The sequence below is a fragment of the Micromys minutus genome (genome assembly GCF_963924665.1).
Source record: "Micromys minutus genome assembly, chromosome: 10".
In the NCBI taxonomy this organism is placed as follows: domain Eukaryota; kingdom Metazoa; phylum Chordata; class Mammalia; order Rodentia; family Muridae; genus Micromys; species Micromys minutus.
Window position 1 is genome coordinate 3,973,814 of NC_137979.1, and position 16,013 is coordinate 3,989,826.

The window sequence follows — 16,013 nt, forward strand, 5'->3', positions numbered from 1 at the left end:
GCGCTCTGTCCGCTGCATCCAACCTCTGCATAACAACACCACCCGCTCCGTGCACACCAAACACTGCAACGACCACCGTCCCGAGAGCCGCCGGGCCTGCAACCGTGAGCTCTGCCCTGGGCGGTGGCGGGCCGGGTCCTGGTCCCAGGTAAGCTGTTCTCCTGGTCCTATGCCCTTGATCCCAAACTGAGCTTGGATGAGCCTGAGGTAGACGGGCATCCCAGTTTTGATACAACTCCTGTCCTCCAGACCACAGCTCAGGTTTCAGGTACCAGTGGGAGCCACAGCATGGAAGTCCAGAGTTTCCATCAGGGACCAAGGTACATGAGGGTGGACGTCATGTACTAGATGGAAGAAATGCAGATATTTTACCATGCATAAATTGCATTGCTGGTTAAACCTACCTAACAGAACTAGTGCAGCCCATCCCAAGGCCCCATGCATGCAGGAACTTTCTTACCACCCAGAACCTTCCAGGGGTTAGGTTCCCAGAAACTGTACAAGAGCCATTCCTCAAAACAGGCTGTTGCTTAGACATGTAAAGTGCTTGGGAATCTGCTGAGCTGAACACACACACACGCACCTACACACACACACACACAAGCACACATTTAGTGAGGCTGCATGGCTAGGCTGAATAAGTCTCAGCACCAGGAGTCAGGTATGATTACACTTCTGGTTCCTCTCCGGGGTCATGTAGCAGTGGCAGGGGTGGGGGTAGAGGGTACTAGAGCCTTGTGTCTAGAGAGGTTAGGGGAGGGATTGCCAAAGCCCCCGGGGATGGATCAGAGATGTTGCAGGAGCCCCAGCCTACGACAGGTTTTCCTTGGCCTTCAGCATCCTCAGCTAGAGAACTGTATTAACCATTTCCCAGTGCTGTGCTGAGGTGCTTGAGGACCTTTCGCAGGGAGAGTTGTAGGCGGGTTGCTTTATGTTCTTTCCCTTTCATTGTCTAAATGATCCTATCTCTACTGTGAAATTGGGGCACAAAGCAGAGGGCTTCATTCCGACATCCCGAGCGCATGTGTCGTTACCTTTCCTCCTAAGGCACTTCAGGTCCCCATTGCCCTCCTCTCCCTTTTTCCTCTCCCCACTCCTCAAGAGTGTCATGACCTTTCACACACACATACACACACCCCACATCACAGATACCATACACAAACACATGCACACACATGCACCCCATATACCACACACACTACACACATCCCACACACATTACACACATACACATACACCACAGACACACACCACACAGACTACACCCCCCACACCACATAAACACCCCCCACACACACACGGGGAGACATAAAATGTCTTTTTTGAGTCCAGCGTATTTGACTTCATATGATTTCTAATTCCATCCAGTTTTTAGCAAATATAATTTTGTTTTTCCCTATGACTGAATAAAATCCTATTATACAGAATCTAGGAAGACAGCTCCAGTGGTTAAAGTACTTTCTATGTAAGCATGAAGACTGGAATTTGGATTCCCCCAGTATCCATGTAAATGTTTCTAGGCATAGCAGCCTGCCTATAGCTCCAGAGCTGACTCAGCAATGAAATGTCAGGAGCAAACTTAGCTGTGTCAGTAAAGTCTGAGTTCCAATGAGAAACCCCAGAATCACTGAATAAGGTGGAGGGTGGTCTGGAAGACTCTGGATATGGGCCCCAGATCTTCACATACAAACACATATTTATGCATGTGCGCCTGCATATCACATATGAACCCCCCCACACACACACAAACATGCTTATATATACCTTTTACTCTCTCCATGCATCTATTGATGGACAGGTAGTCTGGGTCTATTTTCTGTACCAGCGCAGAATGAACACAGATGTGCAGCTACCTCTGTGGTATGTTGACATAGCAACCTTTGGGTGTATACCCAGGTCATGGCTGTTTTTACATTTTAAGGGCTCATCATAGGGCTTTCTGGCAGTGCAGAGGGTTTCTGGCTACTGCATAAAGAGGCAGTATATGGTTTTGGAGGTTTAAGGCCACGGTGTTGGCATCATGAACTAATGAGGGAGAACCTTACGAAATACGGCACCATGATGGTGCACATGGAGAGGAAGTTCACAGAGAGGCAGGCAGCCAAGGTCCAAACTGGCAGGAGAAGTCTCCCACTAAGTTTTGGTCCCCTCTCCATTACCACGACACTGGGGCAGAGCTTCCAACACATAGGTCTGGGATGACATACTCAAATCACATACAAATCAGGAGAAGGAGGGAGGACCCAGAAGTGCTGGGTTTCACAGCAGCCCTGAGAGATGGAAGTGTGTTTTCTAGGGCAGCCCCCATGGGGCAAAACCCACACTGCCCCACACCATCATGCCTGGGGAGTGTGAGATGTCTGAGGCCCAGCACGGGAGGTGACCCTGACTGTTGGTTCTGTACCTACAGTGTTCGGTAACCTGTGGCAACGGCACCCAGGAGAGGCCAGTGCTCTGCCGAACTGCAGATGATAACTTTGGTGTCTGCCGAGAGGAACGGCCCGAGACGGCAAGGATCTGCAGGCTTTCACCCTGTCCCCGTAAGCCCTGTGCCACCCCTGCATGACCCCAGTGTGAAACAGTCTAGGAAAGGGGAAGTGGAACCCTGGTGAAATCAAATTTTGCTCTCCTTCCAAAATGGCAGGGTTGGCCATAGGTGAACTCGAACTTGAGCACCCCCAAACAGGCCTGAGCCTTTGCCTAGAAGAAAATGGGATTGGAGCTGGGGGATGACACATGGTGCCCTTGGACAGTCAGTCCCTGGTGTCCATAGAAGGGGGGTCTCCGCCCATTCCTGCATTCACGGCCTCAAGCTCCAGTGACCACAGTGAACCTCAGCTCGGCAGTACTATGGTAGCAGATGCATTGTGGCCTATACGATAGAGAGCCCAGTATAGGAAGGGGGTGCCCAGGTGAGTATAGGGTGCCCTGTATTCTCTGAGAATGACAATCAGAGCACTGTGTGGATACCTGGTCCAGTGATACATGTGTTTCAACATTCTGGTCACACAGTATCCCTACCCATCTCTCACTGTTTTCCTCTACAGAGGATAGAGAACAAGAGGTCAGGTGACACTCCTGGTGGGGTGGTGTCAGGATTTGTCATCCTCACCATGTTTCTTCAGGACACCATTTGAGTGACAAGGAGCTTGGTAGTAAGATGGGGTACAGAGGATGAAAGGTCATGGATTGGGAGGTGGCCTGGCCTGAGATGGGTGGGCAATTGGTAAGACATTGAGTAAAGTCGCAGGATGACTGGCAGAGTCAGGAGACTAGATGAGTTTATCCTGAAAGGACTCAGGATGCCTGGAGGCAAGCTGCTTTTGCTCTAGGTGTCCTGGCATCTACACGCAACCTCTTCTTTTCCTTCTAGGAAACAACTCAGATCCCTCCAAGAAGAGCTACGTGGTTCAGTGGCTGTCCCGGCCTGATCCTGACTCGCCTATCCAGAAGATCTCGTCAAGTAACCGACCCGTTTATAACACTGCCTCTGCCCTCCAGTGCATGCCGTGCGCCTTGTGGAGCTTGCCTTGGGCTCCCCTCTTTCTCTATGGAAAGCTTCCCTGACTCCTGCTGAGCGCTCTCGGGTGAATCTGTTTTCTCCGGGCCTGTGTGCTCGGCCTGCTCCTCCTGAGCTTGTACCACTTGGTGGCCACAAGTGAGGGCCAGCCTCAAGGAGGCCTGGTCTGGGGACACTGGCCTCTTGTAGGGAGGCCAGGACCTGGTTTTGTGATGGCTTGTAAAGGGGCAAAGATCTGTTGTGGTGCCGGAGGGGCCTGAGGCCACTGTGCGAGTGTGACCACCTCGCCATGGCAACCACCGCCTTGGGCCACTTTCCTCCAGGCTGAAGCTGCGGGTCAACTCCAAGGGGAAGCCAGCCCCATCCCCTTTCAGACGCCACCCACCACTGAGCTGAGACCACAGGGGTCTCTACATGTGTGGTGCGCGTTTTTTTTTCTCCCGGTCTCCCGCGCCGGGGTGATAGACCCCAAGTTTCCTGCAGTGTCAGGGGCTTCCCGGCTGCTGCTGCTGTCTCTGCTGCTGTTGCCCTTTGCTGAGTGTGTCCTTTCCGACTTGTGAAACCATGGCCTGCTTCCGTTTGGCCTTTGCACCCAAACCACACAGCCCTTGGCCCCCATACCCCTGTCCTCTTGGGGGTCCAATCATACGGAGGAGGAGGCAGGGAGGCGTGTCCCTGTGGTGGGACATCATGGACTCCACCACTTCCGTTCTCTGTCCATTTGCTCCAATGGCCTTGTGATTGTCCTGTGCATATGACCCGTTCAGAGGACTGAAAGTGTGACTGATTGATTGATTGAGGATTGACTGATTGACAGATATGGATGTGCCTCATCGACCAGTGTGAACAACTACAGAATACCTCAATTTTTATTGCTTTATTTTATTTTATTTTTTGCTTAGAAACACTATGTAGAAGATGCCTTAAAGTTGAAAGCTAACAGAACTGGCTGCTAACTCCAGCCTTAGACGGGGATGTGATCCGAGTAGGAGGCAGGCACTGAAGAGCTAGGGGGACCCCACCCATTTTGCCCACCTTTTGCCAAGGATAAGGTTTCTAAATCCAGATGGCCTTGCTCCCTCCCTGAGCCCTTTGTGGGTGAAGGGGCTCAGCAGGCACTCCTCCCATCTCTGACAAAAGGGGTCCTCCTCTGATGCCCACCTGGCCAGTTGGCGCTGACTGTTTTGTGGAGACTCCCACAAGGGGCTCCCACAGCGCGGCCTTACACCCAGAGGGTGACACACCTGGGTCCTTAGCCGTGACAATGTAGCACTCCCAACTGACTGGTCCCACCAGCCCTACCTGGCCCCAGCCACCTTCATCTGTTAATAATTCAAGTCCCTGCTGAACCATGCAGCCAAGCCTCCTCCGACTTCTCTTGATGCTAATTACTGTTATGTACATAATCAGTGTGTGACTGCAAATTAATCCTCTCACGACTGTTAACTTCCAACTTTGATGAGGCAATGTGAGTGATCTGTGTGGCCGCAGGTGGCGCGACACGGTCCTGGGCATTCGCCTCCTGTCTGTACACACTTTGGTTTATCAGGGATATTTTATTAGTGTTTTGTATGTACTTAATGACGTATTACATAGGTTCCGTTGTCGTTGTTGCTTTTCCGTTGTTGTTTTTTTCTTTCTTTCTTTCCATGAGACATTAGCGTGTGCCAAAGTGACTGTGAAAATAACCTTTTATTCTTACTAATGATGGAAAGACCTCTTGTCATGCATCTCACAAATAAACTCAATAAAAGTTCAGTTCAACTGGGAGCTCAGATTTGCTCAGCTGCTGGCTTGTTCCCTTCACCTTCCTGGAGCACCTATTCACCATGCTGTAGCATTAATCGCCTGGTTTCTGGTTTCAGTGACTTTGCTGTCCTCCGCCCACCCTACCACTCTGCCCAACACAGATGTTGGGGCCCATCTTTCACTAACACAAGACATGTTCAAAACAGGTCCGCTACACTCCATCTTACTGCTGAACTGTCAGTACTAAGTGAGTGCCTTGCAGAGATGTGTAGGTTTTCTGCTCCTAGGCGCTGCCCGGGATGATGGCTTCTCCCTTTTGGGTGGACTGGAGCAGAAATGTGGGGTGTAGGTTATGTCTCCTGAGCCACGGTCATGTGATTGTCTTGCCTTGAGATGCCTACTCATAAAGATGCACAGGGCCATCAGCCAAGGATGGGGGTATGGGTGGTTGTGGAAAAGTCAGTTTAGAGAAGAAAGGCAGTGGTCGTGTGTGTGTTTGTATGTGTGTGCGCACGCCTGCCTGTGCCTCCCGATGTCCTCTCACCTAAGGACAATAACCAGGCAGTGAATCAGAACGCGGCAGGGACCTCTTCACCTGTGTTCTGTCTTATCCTATAGGTGGCATTCCTGATTCATGCTTGTCTGTGCTAGGGAGCAGTAAGAAAGTTCAGGCGGTCATGAGAAAGAACCATAGGAGATGGCCCAGCATCTAGGAAAATTGGATTAGCAGACTCCAGGGATGTCCAAGAGCCATGGCTGGGTTCACTGCCCACAGCTCTGTCAATCAAAGGGATCATAGCTGAAGAGAAACGGGAGGCCTGAGGAGAAGTTGTGTCAACATCCCTGTGTCCCTCTGTCCATCTCCCCAGAGATGAGTCAAGACTAACTGTCTTCTGAGGGAACCCTGCGTTAGGACCCCGATGGCCCAGGATGCCACCTGCACAGGGCACATCTGAGCCTGATGAAAGGGAAAGTGGCACTCGTTTATAAATCAGCTTCATGAGCTTTAGAATGAGGAGTGGGCTCACGGAACCGCTGCTCACTTACCATGATGTGTTTGCTCCCAGCAACTCCCACGGCCTTTTTATCCTTTATGACATCAGGGAGAAATTCTTGCCTTGGGCCTTTCCCAACATCTGTCACACTTTCTCTCTCAAACTTGGAGTTTTGTGCAGGACTATCCCCCTAGAGATTGGGGGGGGGGGTTGATTTGAATTTGATTTTTAAAATGACCTCACTTTGCCTCAATATTTATGTTTTAGGTTGTCTATGGTACTTGTCTTCCGTGAATAACTCTAGTTTCAATTTTCTCCTAAAACAAACAATAAGTTTCAAAAGTCATTCAAGAAAACTAGCAGGAAGCAACTGACAATCTGGCTGAAATTCAGATACCAGTAAGATAAGGGAAGGGGCTCTGAGATATGACTTAATATTTCTCCTCCAAGTGATAGCCAGGAATGGCCATGCTTAGCTTTTAAGGGTACTTTATGGAAAATGTGTTCATTCTCAATGGTTTATCATCATGTCTTAGAAGACAATAATTTTGGTCACCTGTGGTGGTTTACATCTTTAATCCCAGCTCTTAGGAGGCAGAGAAAGGCAGATCTCTTTGAGTTCAAAGCCAACCGGGTCTACATATGAGATCCTGTTTAAAATAAAAAAATCTGAGAGTTCTTGGTATTTAGTTCCTACTGGAAATGGAATGGAAGATCCAATATCATAGCATCAAAATTATCTTGGTGGCCTCTCGTCAGCCAGAGCCTCAAGGACACACTGTTCTGAGTTACACACACTGCAAGTCTAACTGCCATCCTTCATCCTGGAGAGCTTTCTGGTTACTGGAACAGTTTTAAAAGACACAACCATTGGCTTACTTTCAATAAGATTATAAGCACCGCTTGATCTTGCAGATGGTTCTATCCCAGGAATAAAACAGTCTAGTGTTTGCATATAATATATGCATCCTCCCAAACATTGTATCACCTCCAGATTCTGTATCATTCTCAGTACAATACACACACACATACATACATACATACATACATACATAAAACATACATACATACATAAAACATACATACATACATAAAACATACATACACACATACATACACACATACATACATACATACATAAAACATACATACACACATACATACATACATACATACATACATACATAAAACATACATACACACATACATACATACATACATACATACATACATACATACATACATAACACATACATAGTTGTTTTACTGTATTGTTCGTGGAATAAGGTCTGCAAAGAAGTATGTTTAATGTAGCTCTTTTCCCAAATCCTGTCCATTGGAGCCCATCTGGCCTCTGCCACAGCTATGTCACAGTTGTTATGGTGGAAAAGTGGTCAATGATAATAAATGTAGCTGTGTTTCAATAAAACTTTATTTATCAAACAGGTGAAAGGATGAATCTGACCTTGGTCCTATACAGCTCCCTGACTTCTGTAGACAATCTTGATTCAGCATGGCTGCCATGTTAGCTTTCAGCACTGTGATAAGATCCCTGAAACAAAAAGAAAGTTATATTGGTTTATGATTTATTTCATGGGTTTCAGTCCATGGTCACTTGAGACCATGGTGGTAATGTCATGGTTGGAACACAGCGCAAAGGACATCTGTCCCTCTGGCGCTGGGAAACGGAAGGAAAGACAGGAACTGTAGTCCAGTATCTTTTTCAAGGCCACGCCACCAACACCTAACTGCCTCTCACCAGCCCGTGCCTACAAATGACTACTCAATGAGCCTTTGTGGGGAAACTTCAGACCCAAGCTACCCCAGCCAAGGGAAGGGCAGTTAGCCAAATGAGGGCATGACTGCTCAGTGACATTTTGTCGTTTGTTTAAAGAAAAAGACACGGGAACAGGAGAGAGCGCTTCCACGTGGCAGGAGGTGCAGCTTCTTGGGGCTGGCTCCTTCCTTTGTCAAAGCTTGTTTCTGTCAGGCTCTTACTTAAAGGCCCCTTATGTTCTTAGGACTGAGGCCAGTGCTTTTACATTGTTCAGCATTAGTAGCTGCCAAGAGGAAGTGGGAATAGGGGTGGGAAGGGAGCGGGTGGGACTCTGGGTTCTCAACCTCAACACAGATGAAACGTTCTTTACATCCCTCCTATGCTGGGCACCCATGAGTCAGTCCCTCTGAGGAAAGTGCCACCAACCAGTCGCCCTTGCTGTTGGCTTCTGACTGGCCCTCAGCCTGAAGCCCTTGTGCTCCCAGTATGTGGTGAGCACATTTCTCTGCAGTATTCGGACAGCCTGAGCCTCTTCTCCTGGGCTGCTTTGCTTTCGGTCTGCTCTTTGTGGCACCTGCGCTGGTCACATTTCCTGTTTATTTGGACCACTTCAAAGCTCAGCGCTGTGCTGCTGGTATGCCTCTCTGCATTTTTCCCGACTGTGGCTTTGTTGATTTAAAACCCAGAGTTTCCCAATTCTGGACTTGCTCTTTATTCCCATGTATCTGTTTTATATCATTGAATGTATCCTTTGACTCAGTGTTGGGACTCGTCCAGATGATACTGCCTGAGGCTCTGGCTTGGGATTCCCATGGTGATGGAAAAGCCAGACTCTGGTCACCTCTTCTGACAATTGAATGTGAACTTGTTAGCTGGGCAAGTTTGGAGAAGGCAGGGAACAGTGAAGCCACAGACTGGGGGATTTCTCTCTGTGAGAGGCTGGCTTGTGCTAGTCTGGGGGATGTGTCAATCTTATATTGCATGTGTTTTATAAAGCATCTCAGTTTGGGTTTTAGAATGAGCCATAGGGGGTGGGGAGAAGGGAAAGCCACATTTGGGCAAGAGACCAATGTGGGGGCGATGCAATGGCTGAATGACTGAGTCATAGGAGCCAGGGACTGGCCAGGGGAAAGAGAGGTGGGGAATTCTGAAGAGTCAGAGCTCACCATGTAAACGGGGCAAGGATGATCAATTTCTTGATCAGGGAGGAACAAGGATATGCTAAGAAGCATTAGCCTCATAAGAAGATATGGAGCTTGTCTGGGAAGTTGCCAGTTCCGTGTGGTGGGGCCTCAGGCTAGATGAGCATCACTAGGACAGGAAGCGTCAGATACGTTTGGGCGAATGTCCAAAGGCCTGCGTTAGTCTGAGTCTTTGACAGAAACACATTAGAAGGTCAGGTCAGAACGGGTTGCACACAGTGGGGCTACAGTTGAAGGAGCTGGTTCTTTTAGGTTGAATTGTGTTATAGTTACTACTTGGAGATGATCATAGAGTCAAATCCTGTCACAAAACCACACTGAGGATCCACTGAGGGTGCTGTGTGAAGCTGACAGTGAAGGCCTGTTCATGAGGTTGAGCTTGGAATCTCTACTAAGAATAGAAAGATTTTGTTTCTCTTTCAACCGCGGAGACACGCTGGAAAGCAGATTCAGCTGGGGGTTGCTTGCAGGAGGGGAGCCGTCCAGGTGGGGGCTGTGGATGCTACCCTGCTCAGAGGCTCAGACACCGCAATTATACTGACTCTCCACACCAGCTCACTGCCTCTGCGCTGCCTCTGGACTCTGTCTCACGCCTCCTCCGGCCGTCTGCACTCGGCGGTGGGTACATGTCCCCCTCACCTTGTCCTTTGGTTATTTCTCCCACTCTTCTCTTTCAGAGGACCAGTGCCAAGGCGACAAGTCAATGTTCTGTAGGATGGAAGTCTTGTCTCGCTACTGCTCTATCCCCAGCTACAACAAGCTCTGCTGCAAGTCCTGCAACCTGCCCCGGAACCTCAGCAGCACGGAGGACGGCGGCGGAGTGGAAGCGCCACCCGGAAAGCACAATGACATCGATGTGTTTATGCCCACACTCCCGGGGCCCACTGAAGCCACACAGTCGCAGCCTTCTCCAGGGCCTCCTCTGGAGGTCCCCCTCAACGTCTCCAGCACTAATGCCACAGAGGATCACCCAGAAACCAATGCTGTGGATGTCCCCTACAAAATCCACGGTGTGGAAGAAGAGGTCCAGTCTCCCAACCTGATCCCTCGGCGGCCAAGCCCGTATGTAAAGACAAGGAACCAAAGAATCCAGGAGCTCATTAACGCGGTGCAGAGGAAAGAGAAGCCGGGAAAGTTCTAATAAAGTGGAAAGATTCGCATCAACAGCTTTTTCCCCTTGCTTATAGATATATTCCCTGGGATAGCAAGTCCTGTGCTGTAGAAAGTGAAGCCAAAAACCCTGCTTCCAAGGTTTGGAAAGCAGGAAAACATTGGAAAATAGTACAAAGAATATATTGGGGTGGACGGGGCATGTGGCAATCAGCCTGCCATGTACTTCCCAGGCTAGGAGTGACCTAAGTCTTGTGGTGATCTTAAGAGGTCAGTGGACAGGAATAATCAAGTTCCCCAGTATCTTATCAATGTTGGGAGGTCAAGGGGATGACTCCCAGAGAGAAAAATGTTGCTCCGATTTACTAAGCAGTGGTTGAGAACCTTCATTTCCCTGATGATGACCAGTCGCCAAAGGGATGAGACAACTGGGGACAATTAAATGACATAGTGTTTTATTTATAGAACAATTGCCAGGTTGAGTACAGCAAAGTGGAGGTCCTGAGGCAAACCGACCCTGAAGGCCAGGCAGATGATGGGATAAGTGGTTACCAGTAGTATAGGACTCTGACCAATCAGAGGATACCCATCCAGGGCGGTGAGTGGACTTTGGCCATAAGTGCTAGTGTGATGTCTGTCATCCCTACCAGCCCGGCCTTGTCATAGGTTGCACTTCCAGATACCTGTGTTTCCTGTACTCAGAATCCTTTACGTTGTGGGGGTGGGGTGGCCCGGGAGTCTCAGGTCGAGCTCCATCCACTGGCTTCCATTTTAATTACTAATTGTCTGGTGCAGTTTCAAAACCTGGTGCTCAAAAAGTGTGCAGTGTTTTGCTCTCAGCTGAGCAGCCGTGCGTCTTTCTAGTTCTTCCCAGGAAACTGATGAGACTCCTGTAATGGGGGGTGAGGGCAGTTCTGAACAGAAGCCATTGGGTCGAAGGCAGCCAGGATCACTTCTCCCCTCTTCACTTCACCCTGACCTTGCTTGCTGCCCCCCTGCCCCGGCTGTGGTAGAAGAGCCTCAGTATTCTTCTCTGGCTAGCCTGGGCTAAAAGACCCGGGGAGGAAGAATGATGGGGGCATCTACTGTGCTAGGATGACCTAGCCTGTGGTACAAGAACCAAGACTCTCTCTGTCCTAGAGTCCCAGGACTGCCACCATGGGGGTAAAGTGCCAGGCTATGGGGCCTCAGGTTCAGAGGATAGGCTTTGCCTATGATCTGACCTTGCCCCTGCCTACCTCCAACATTTAGATGGTCTAGCACCTGGCAATATGGTCTGCAGTCTGAGGTACAGGGCGGGAGGTGGGAGCCCACCTTTACTTTTGTCTTTAGAAGCTTAGAGAACTTTTGTTTGGGGTAGAATGGTGTTTGGCAAGCTCGATGTGAATGGGAGAAAGATGGAAGGGAGTGGATGGATCACAGAAGGGGGTGAGCACTGTCTATTATTTCCTGGCATTTTTGAGCGTGCCTCTCCAGTACCCCTACACAGTAAGACCCAAGGGCATGTTAGTGCTCTAGCTGGGCCCAGCCTGGCCAGAATTCTGAGGCTCCTCCTTTGTGTCCTCATCATCTGTAGATCTAAGATTCTTCTTCTTTATTGACAACCCCAGCCCTCCACAGAATTAAGGATGCTGAGACCTGGGTTGACGCCATTGTGGCTGCTCCTCCACTGAGTTTCCGAGGTGCTCAGTATGCTTGTGTGAATCTCCATGTTTGTGGGGGGGAGTGTCTGTGTGAATATCTATAGAAAGAAGACAGAGCATAGAGACCAGCAGATCCAATGTTAAAAATGGTACTTAACCTTCTTCCCAGAAGGTAGCCAGAACCCCCGACCATTCAGTCCTCTGCCCCCACTTCCCACATACACTCCCACGTTGCTCCAGCTCACAGAGAACCAAACTGGAAAATATCCTTTGACTAGCTCTCCTGGTATATGGTTGAGAACAGTTCTGCTCCCCTGCCTTCTGGTAAGTTGGGAGTGAATCCCATGACTCACACTCACTGGTCAAATCCTGGACAGCGGGATTTACTCCTGGGCTGAAGAACTGTGTACTTCCTTTTTGAGTCTGTGGTGGAATGTAGAGGAATGTTCTAGACTAGTACTAGTGAGGATGACTGAGTTTACCCATTCTAAGGGTTATGGGAGAGTAACACTCCATTGTCAGATCCCAGCAAATCATAGAAGCCCCGTGTGGGACAGCCCCAGCAAGACAGAGCCTTGAGGGAGGAGACATCCTTGGTACCTTGAGCCATAAACTTCTGGGCCTTTCTGGAGCTGTGGTGATCATACACCTCTGGAGGAACAGTGTCCACTGAGCTCAGCTGTGCACGCCTGAGCATGGGATGGTTTGGAGACTGCTTAGAAACAATCCTAAGCTTTTCAAGGAGCTGTTATCTCTGAGGCGGTCCAGTAGCCCCAGAGGCAGGTAGGTGTCCTCCGGTTTCCAACACTATGTTTTCACTCAGAAACATCTGAGGCACCTGGGAGTTGTTTTTTTCATTCCTAGGGAGATCCGGCCACATTTGGAGACACTCCTTAGGAGACCCATGCAATCTTGTATATAAGATACACATATGTATTTGAAAAGCTTTCTTTTCTGGTCTGTTGTAAGTATATAAATGGTGCTCAATACCAATGTAGGTCTGAGGAAACATTCTATTTACTCCTCTGTGACAGGTGGCCGCCAAATGGGGCCAAACACGGTGCTCAACTTAAATCACAAAGTTTTATCTGACAACAGCCATCGATGAGTTTTTGTTCTGTATAGCAAAAAAAAAAAAAAAAAAAAAAAAATTGACTCCTTAATTTCATAAATTATTAAAGCGTCTGTGGTTTTGCAAATCATGACCGTGTTTGTTACCTTGACTACACTCATCCCCAGCATAAACTTGGGCAGGAGAGATGTGTGACATTGGCAAGCTAATCTTGGGGATGAGCACCAGGTTCCTGGGACAGGGAGACATCTAGGAGCACTGGCAGTGACTGCTCAAGTCAGCAGTCCATGGTGTGGAAGAAGCATCTTCTTCCAACTTATCATGGGATATGACTTAGCGAAGGGCCCCCAGTCCAAACATTGTGACCCTCTTTCCTATTATTAGGGTTTCCAGGAGAAAATGCTAGCCTCGGTTAAATTTGAATTCCAGAGAAACAAGGAACACTTTGTAGTATAAGAGACATACTAAAAAATATTTGAAATGTTTCTGGAATTCGAATTTAACTTAGAGTCTTGAGCGTGTACTTTTTAAAATTTAGTCAGCCAACCTGTAAGCAGTACTGCACTTAGAAAACATCTTTCTCTCTCGCCCACTTGTGTGTTAACCAGAGTGGGGAGTTGGGTGGGAAGGAATTGAAAGGCAGATTCCTTGATCTACTTTTGTAAGAACTCCAGCGGGGCTGTTAAAGTATAACGTTGTCAGCTGTTGGGTGTCACACACTACGAGTGCCCATATTTCAAAAGCTTGAATGTATTATCCTAGTAATTTCTAGATATTAATTGGATAAGTCTTAATTCCTGATTGTAGGTTTACTTTCTATTTCTGCCTGTTTTATAAAACCACAGGCCATTTCCCTGTTTTGAGGGTCACTTTGGGACATGCAAAAACGTTCCATTCATACAGTCTTCTTGGTGATGTCATCCAATGATGAGGTGACCAATTTTGCTTCTAGAAATGACTGCTAGAGACTTGCCCCTTGAGGTTATAGGACTGTGTGACCTGCCTCCAGCAGACTGCATAATGGCACATCTGTCCCCTTCCTTTCGCTTTACCACATCTAGGCATTGTGTTAACTGTGTGAAGTTTTAAACACCAGCTTGTTTTAAGATTTTTATTTACCTATGTGTGTGATGCCGCACGTGTGAGGCTGCTTACAGAAAGCAGAAGAAGGCATCAGATACCCCAGCCTTAGAGGTCCTAGTTTTGGGTGCTGGGAACCAAATTCTGGTCCTCTGGAAGAGCAGCAAGCACTCTCAGCCATTAAGCCGTCGTTCCAGCTCTTGTTTTATGAATAGTCCAGAACTCATTATGTAGAACAGTCTGGTCTCAAACTGGACAGAAATCCACCTGTTTCTACATCTCAAATGCTGAGATCCTACAAGTGTGTTCCCACGCCCACATCAGTCTAACCTTTCCCATAATATCCTTACACCAAGGCCCTACCTTCCTTCATGTGTACCCATTCTTTTTTTCTCTCCTCTTTCTTGTCTTCTTTTGGCTTCCCCCAACCCCCACTGCCCAGTTTCTCCAGACAAACCTGTGGGAGATTGTTTAGCTTGTAGCATGCCTTTGAGAAATTGCGTTGACTGGGTTAATTGTTGAAGACTCATCCTAAGCGTATTACTTGGGCTGGGATCCTGAACTGTGTGAAAAGGAGCATCCATTGCTCTCTGCTTCCTGAGTGTAGATGTGATGTGAGCAGCCACTTCAAGCAGCCACCCTGACTCCCCTGCCATGATGGAGAGTACCCTGAACTGAGAGTCACAGTAAATCCTTTCTCCACCGAGTTGTTGCAGGAAGAGAAACTAAGACACGGAGAAAACAGAATAAAAACCTCCTTGTACTAACTAGCAGGAAGGGAAAATGAAATATGTCCCCAGCTTTGACTCTGAAACAAAGGCTTGTGTCCAGGTCATAGGTCATGCTCATTAGACACTTCCTGCTCCTTCCAATCTCTTCTGTAGTGATAAGAAAAAGAAAATAGTCTATGGCCTGCTGAAAGTGCCCAATCTCATCTCATCTTGGAAGGTAAGCAGGGTGAGGCCTTGCTAGTGATTGGAGGAAGAGGAAGGTAAGAAAAGCTTCTGAAGTCGGAGTCCAGGACTCAGCAATTACAAGTCTGAGATTTTACAGGAAGATGATCAGAGTCCGAAGATGACAGTGACATAAAACTCAAAAAACAAGAGATGGGAGACAGAGAATAAATAAATGTATCTTCTTAAACTGACAATAAATTATTTACCACAACAAGCAACATTCTGAACCTCAAAACACATCTCAGCAAATAACGAATAGAAATCATACAAACTATTAAACCAAAAACTGAAATAAACTAGAAATCAGCTGGGGATGTCTTTGGTCTTTTGAGGTTGAGCAGTGCATTTCTAAATTATGCTTGGGTCAAAGAAGTCTCAAGAGAAATTAGATTGGGCTTGGTTTATTTTTGTTTGTTTGTTTTTTCTGAGAGGTGGGGGTCGGGGAGCACAGCCTCTATGGAGATCAGAGGACAACCTCAGGAGCCAGTCCATCTTGTTGCTGCCGCATATGCAAGACTAGGTTAGCTTGCTTGGAAGCATGTGGGATTCTCCAGGGATCTTCCAGTCCTTTGGTGTTAGATTGGGTTCTCAGCCTCTCTGGAGTGAGACACCCATGACTGGATTACTCCAGTTCTTCATGCAGCCAACCAATTGGGTTCTGCTGAAATACAGACTGAATTCTGTTGGTTGTGTCTCTGGAAACCCCTAATGTGAACGGAGCACTAGCTAGGGTGAGATCTATGTATGCATGGACCATGATGATCACTGAAATCATATGGACAAATCTGCAGATGACTTCTTGAGCCTTTTTTTTTTTTTTTTTTTCTGATACACTCTATCCCAAGGGTCTCCTCCTGATCCTTTGATTATAAATCCAAGGCTTTAGGTTCTTCTCTCTGCCTCACGCCA

The 16,013-nt window shown here is 48.0% G+C and overlaps 1 protein-coding gene across 1 annotated transcript in view; it reads left to right on the top strand.

Annotated features, from left to right (window-relative positions):
• Positions 1-11,100, top strand: part of ADAMTS2 (ADAM metallopeptidase with thrombospondin type 1 motif 2) — a 201,428-nt gene extending 190,328 nt beyond the window's left edge. Inside the window, exons 19-22 of the mRNA XM_080922868.1 lie at positions 1-148; positions 2,411-2,540; positions 3,374-3,463; positions 9,921-11,100. The exon at positions 1-148 is cut by the window's left edge and continues 60 nt beyond it. Of these exons, the coding sequence (XP_080778994.1) occupies positions 1-148; positions 2,411-2,540; positions 3,374-3,463; positions 9,921-10,384 (832 nt within the window). The 3' untranslated portion in view covers positions 10,385-11,100. The remainder of the gene's footprint in view (positions 149-2,410; positions 2,541-3,373; positions 3,464-9,920) is intronic.
• Positions 11,101-16,013: the final 4,913 nt, after the last annotated feature.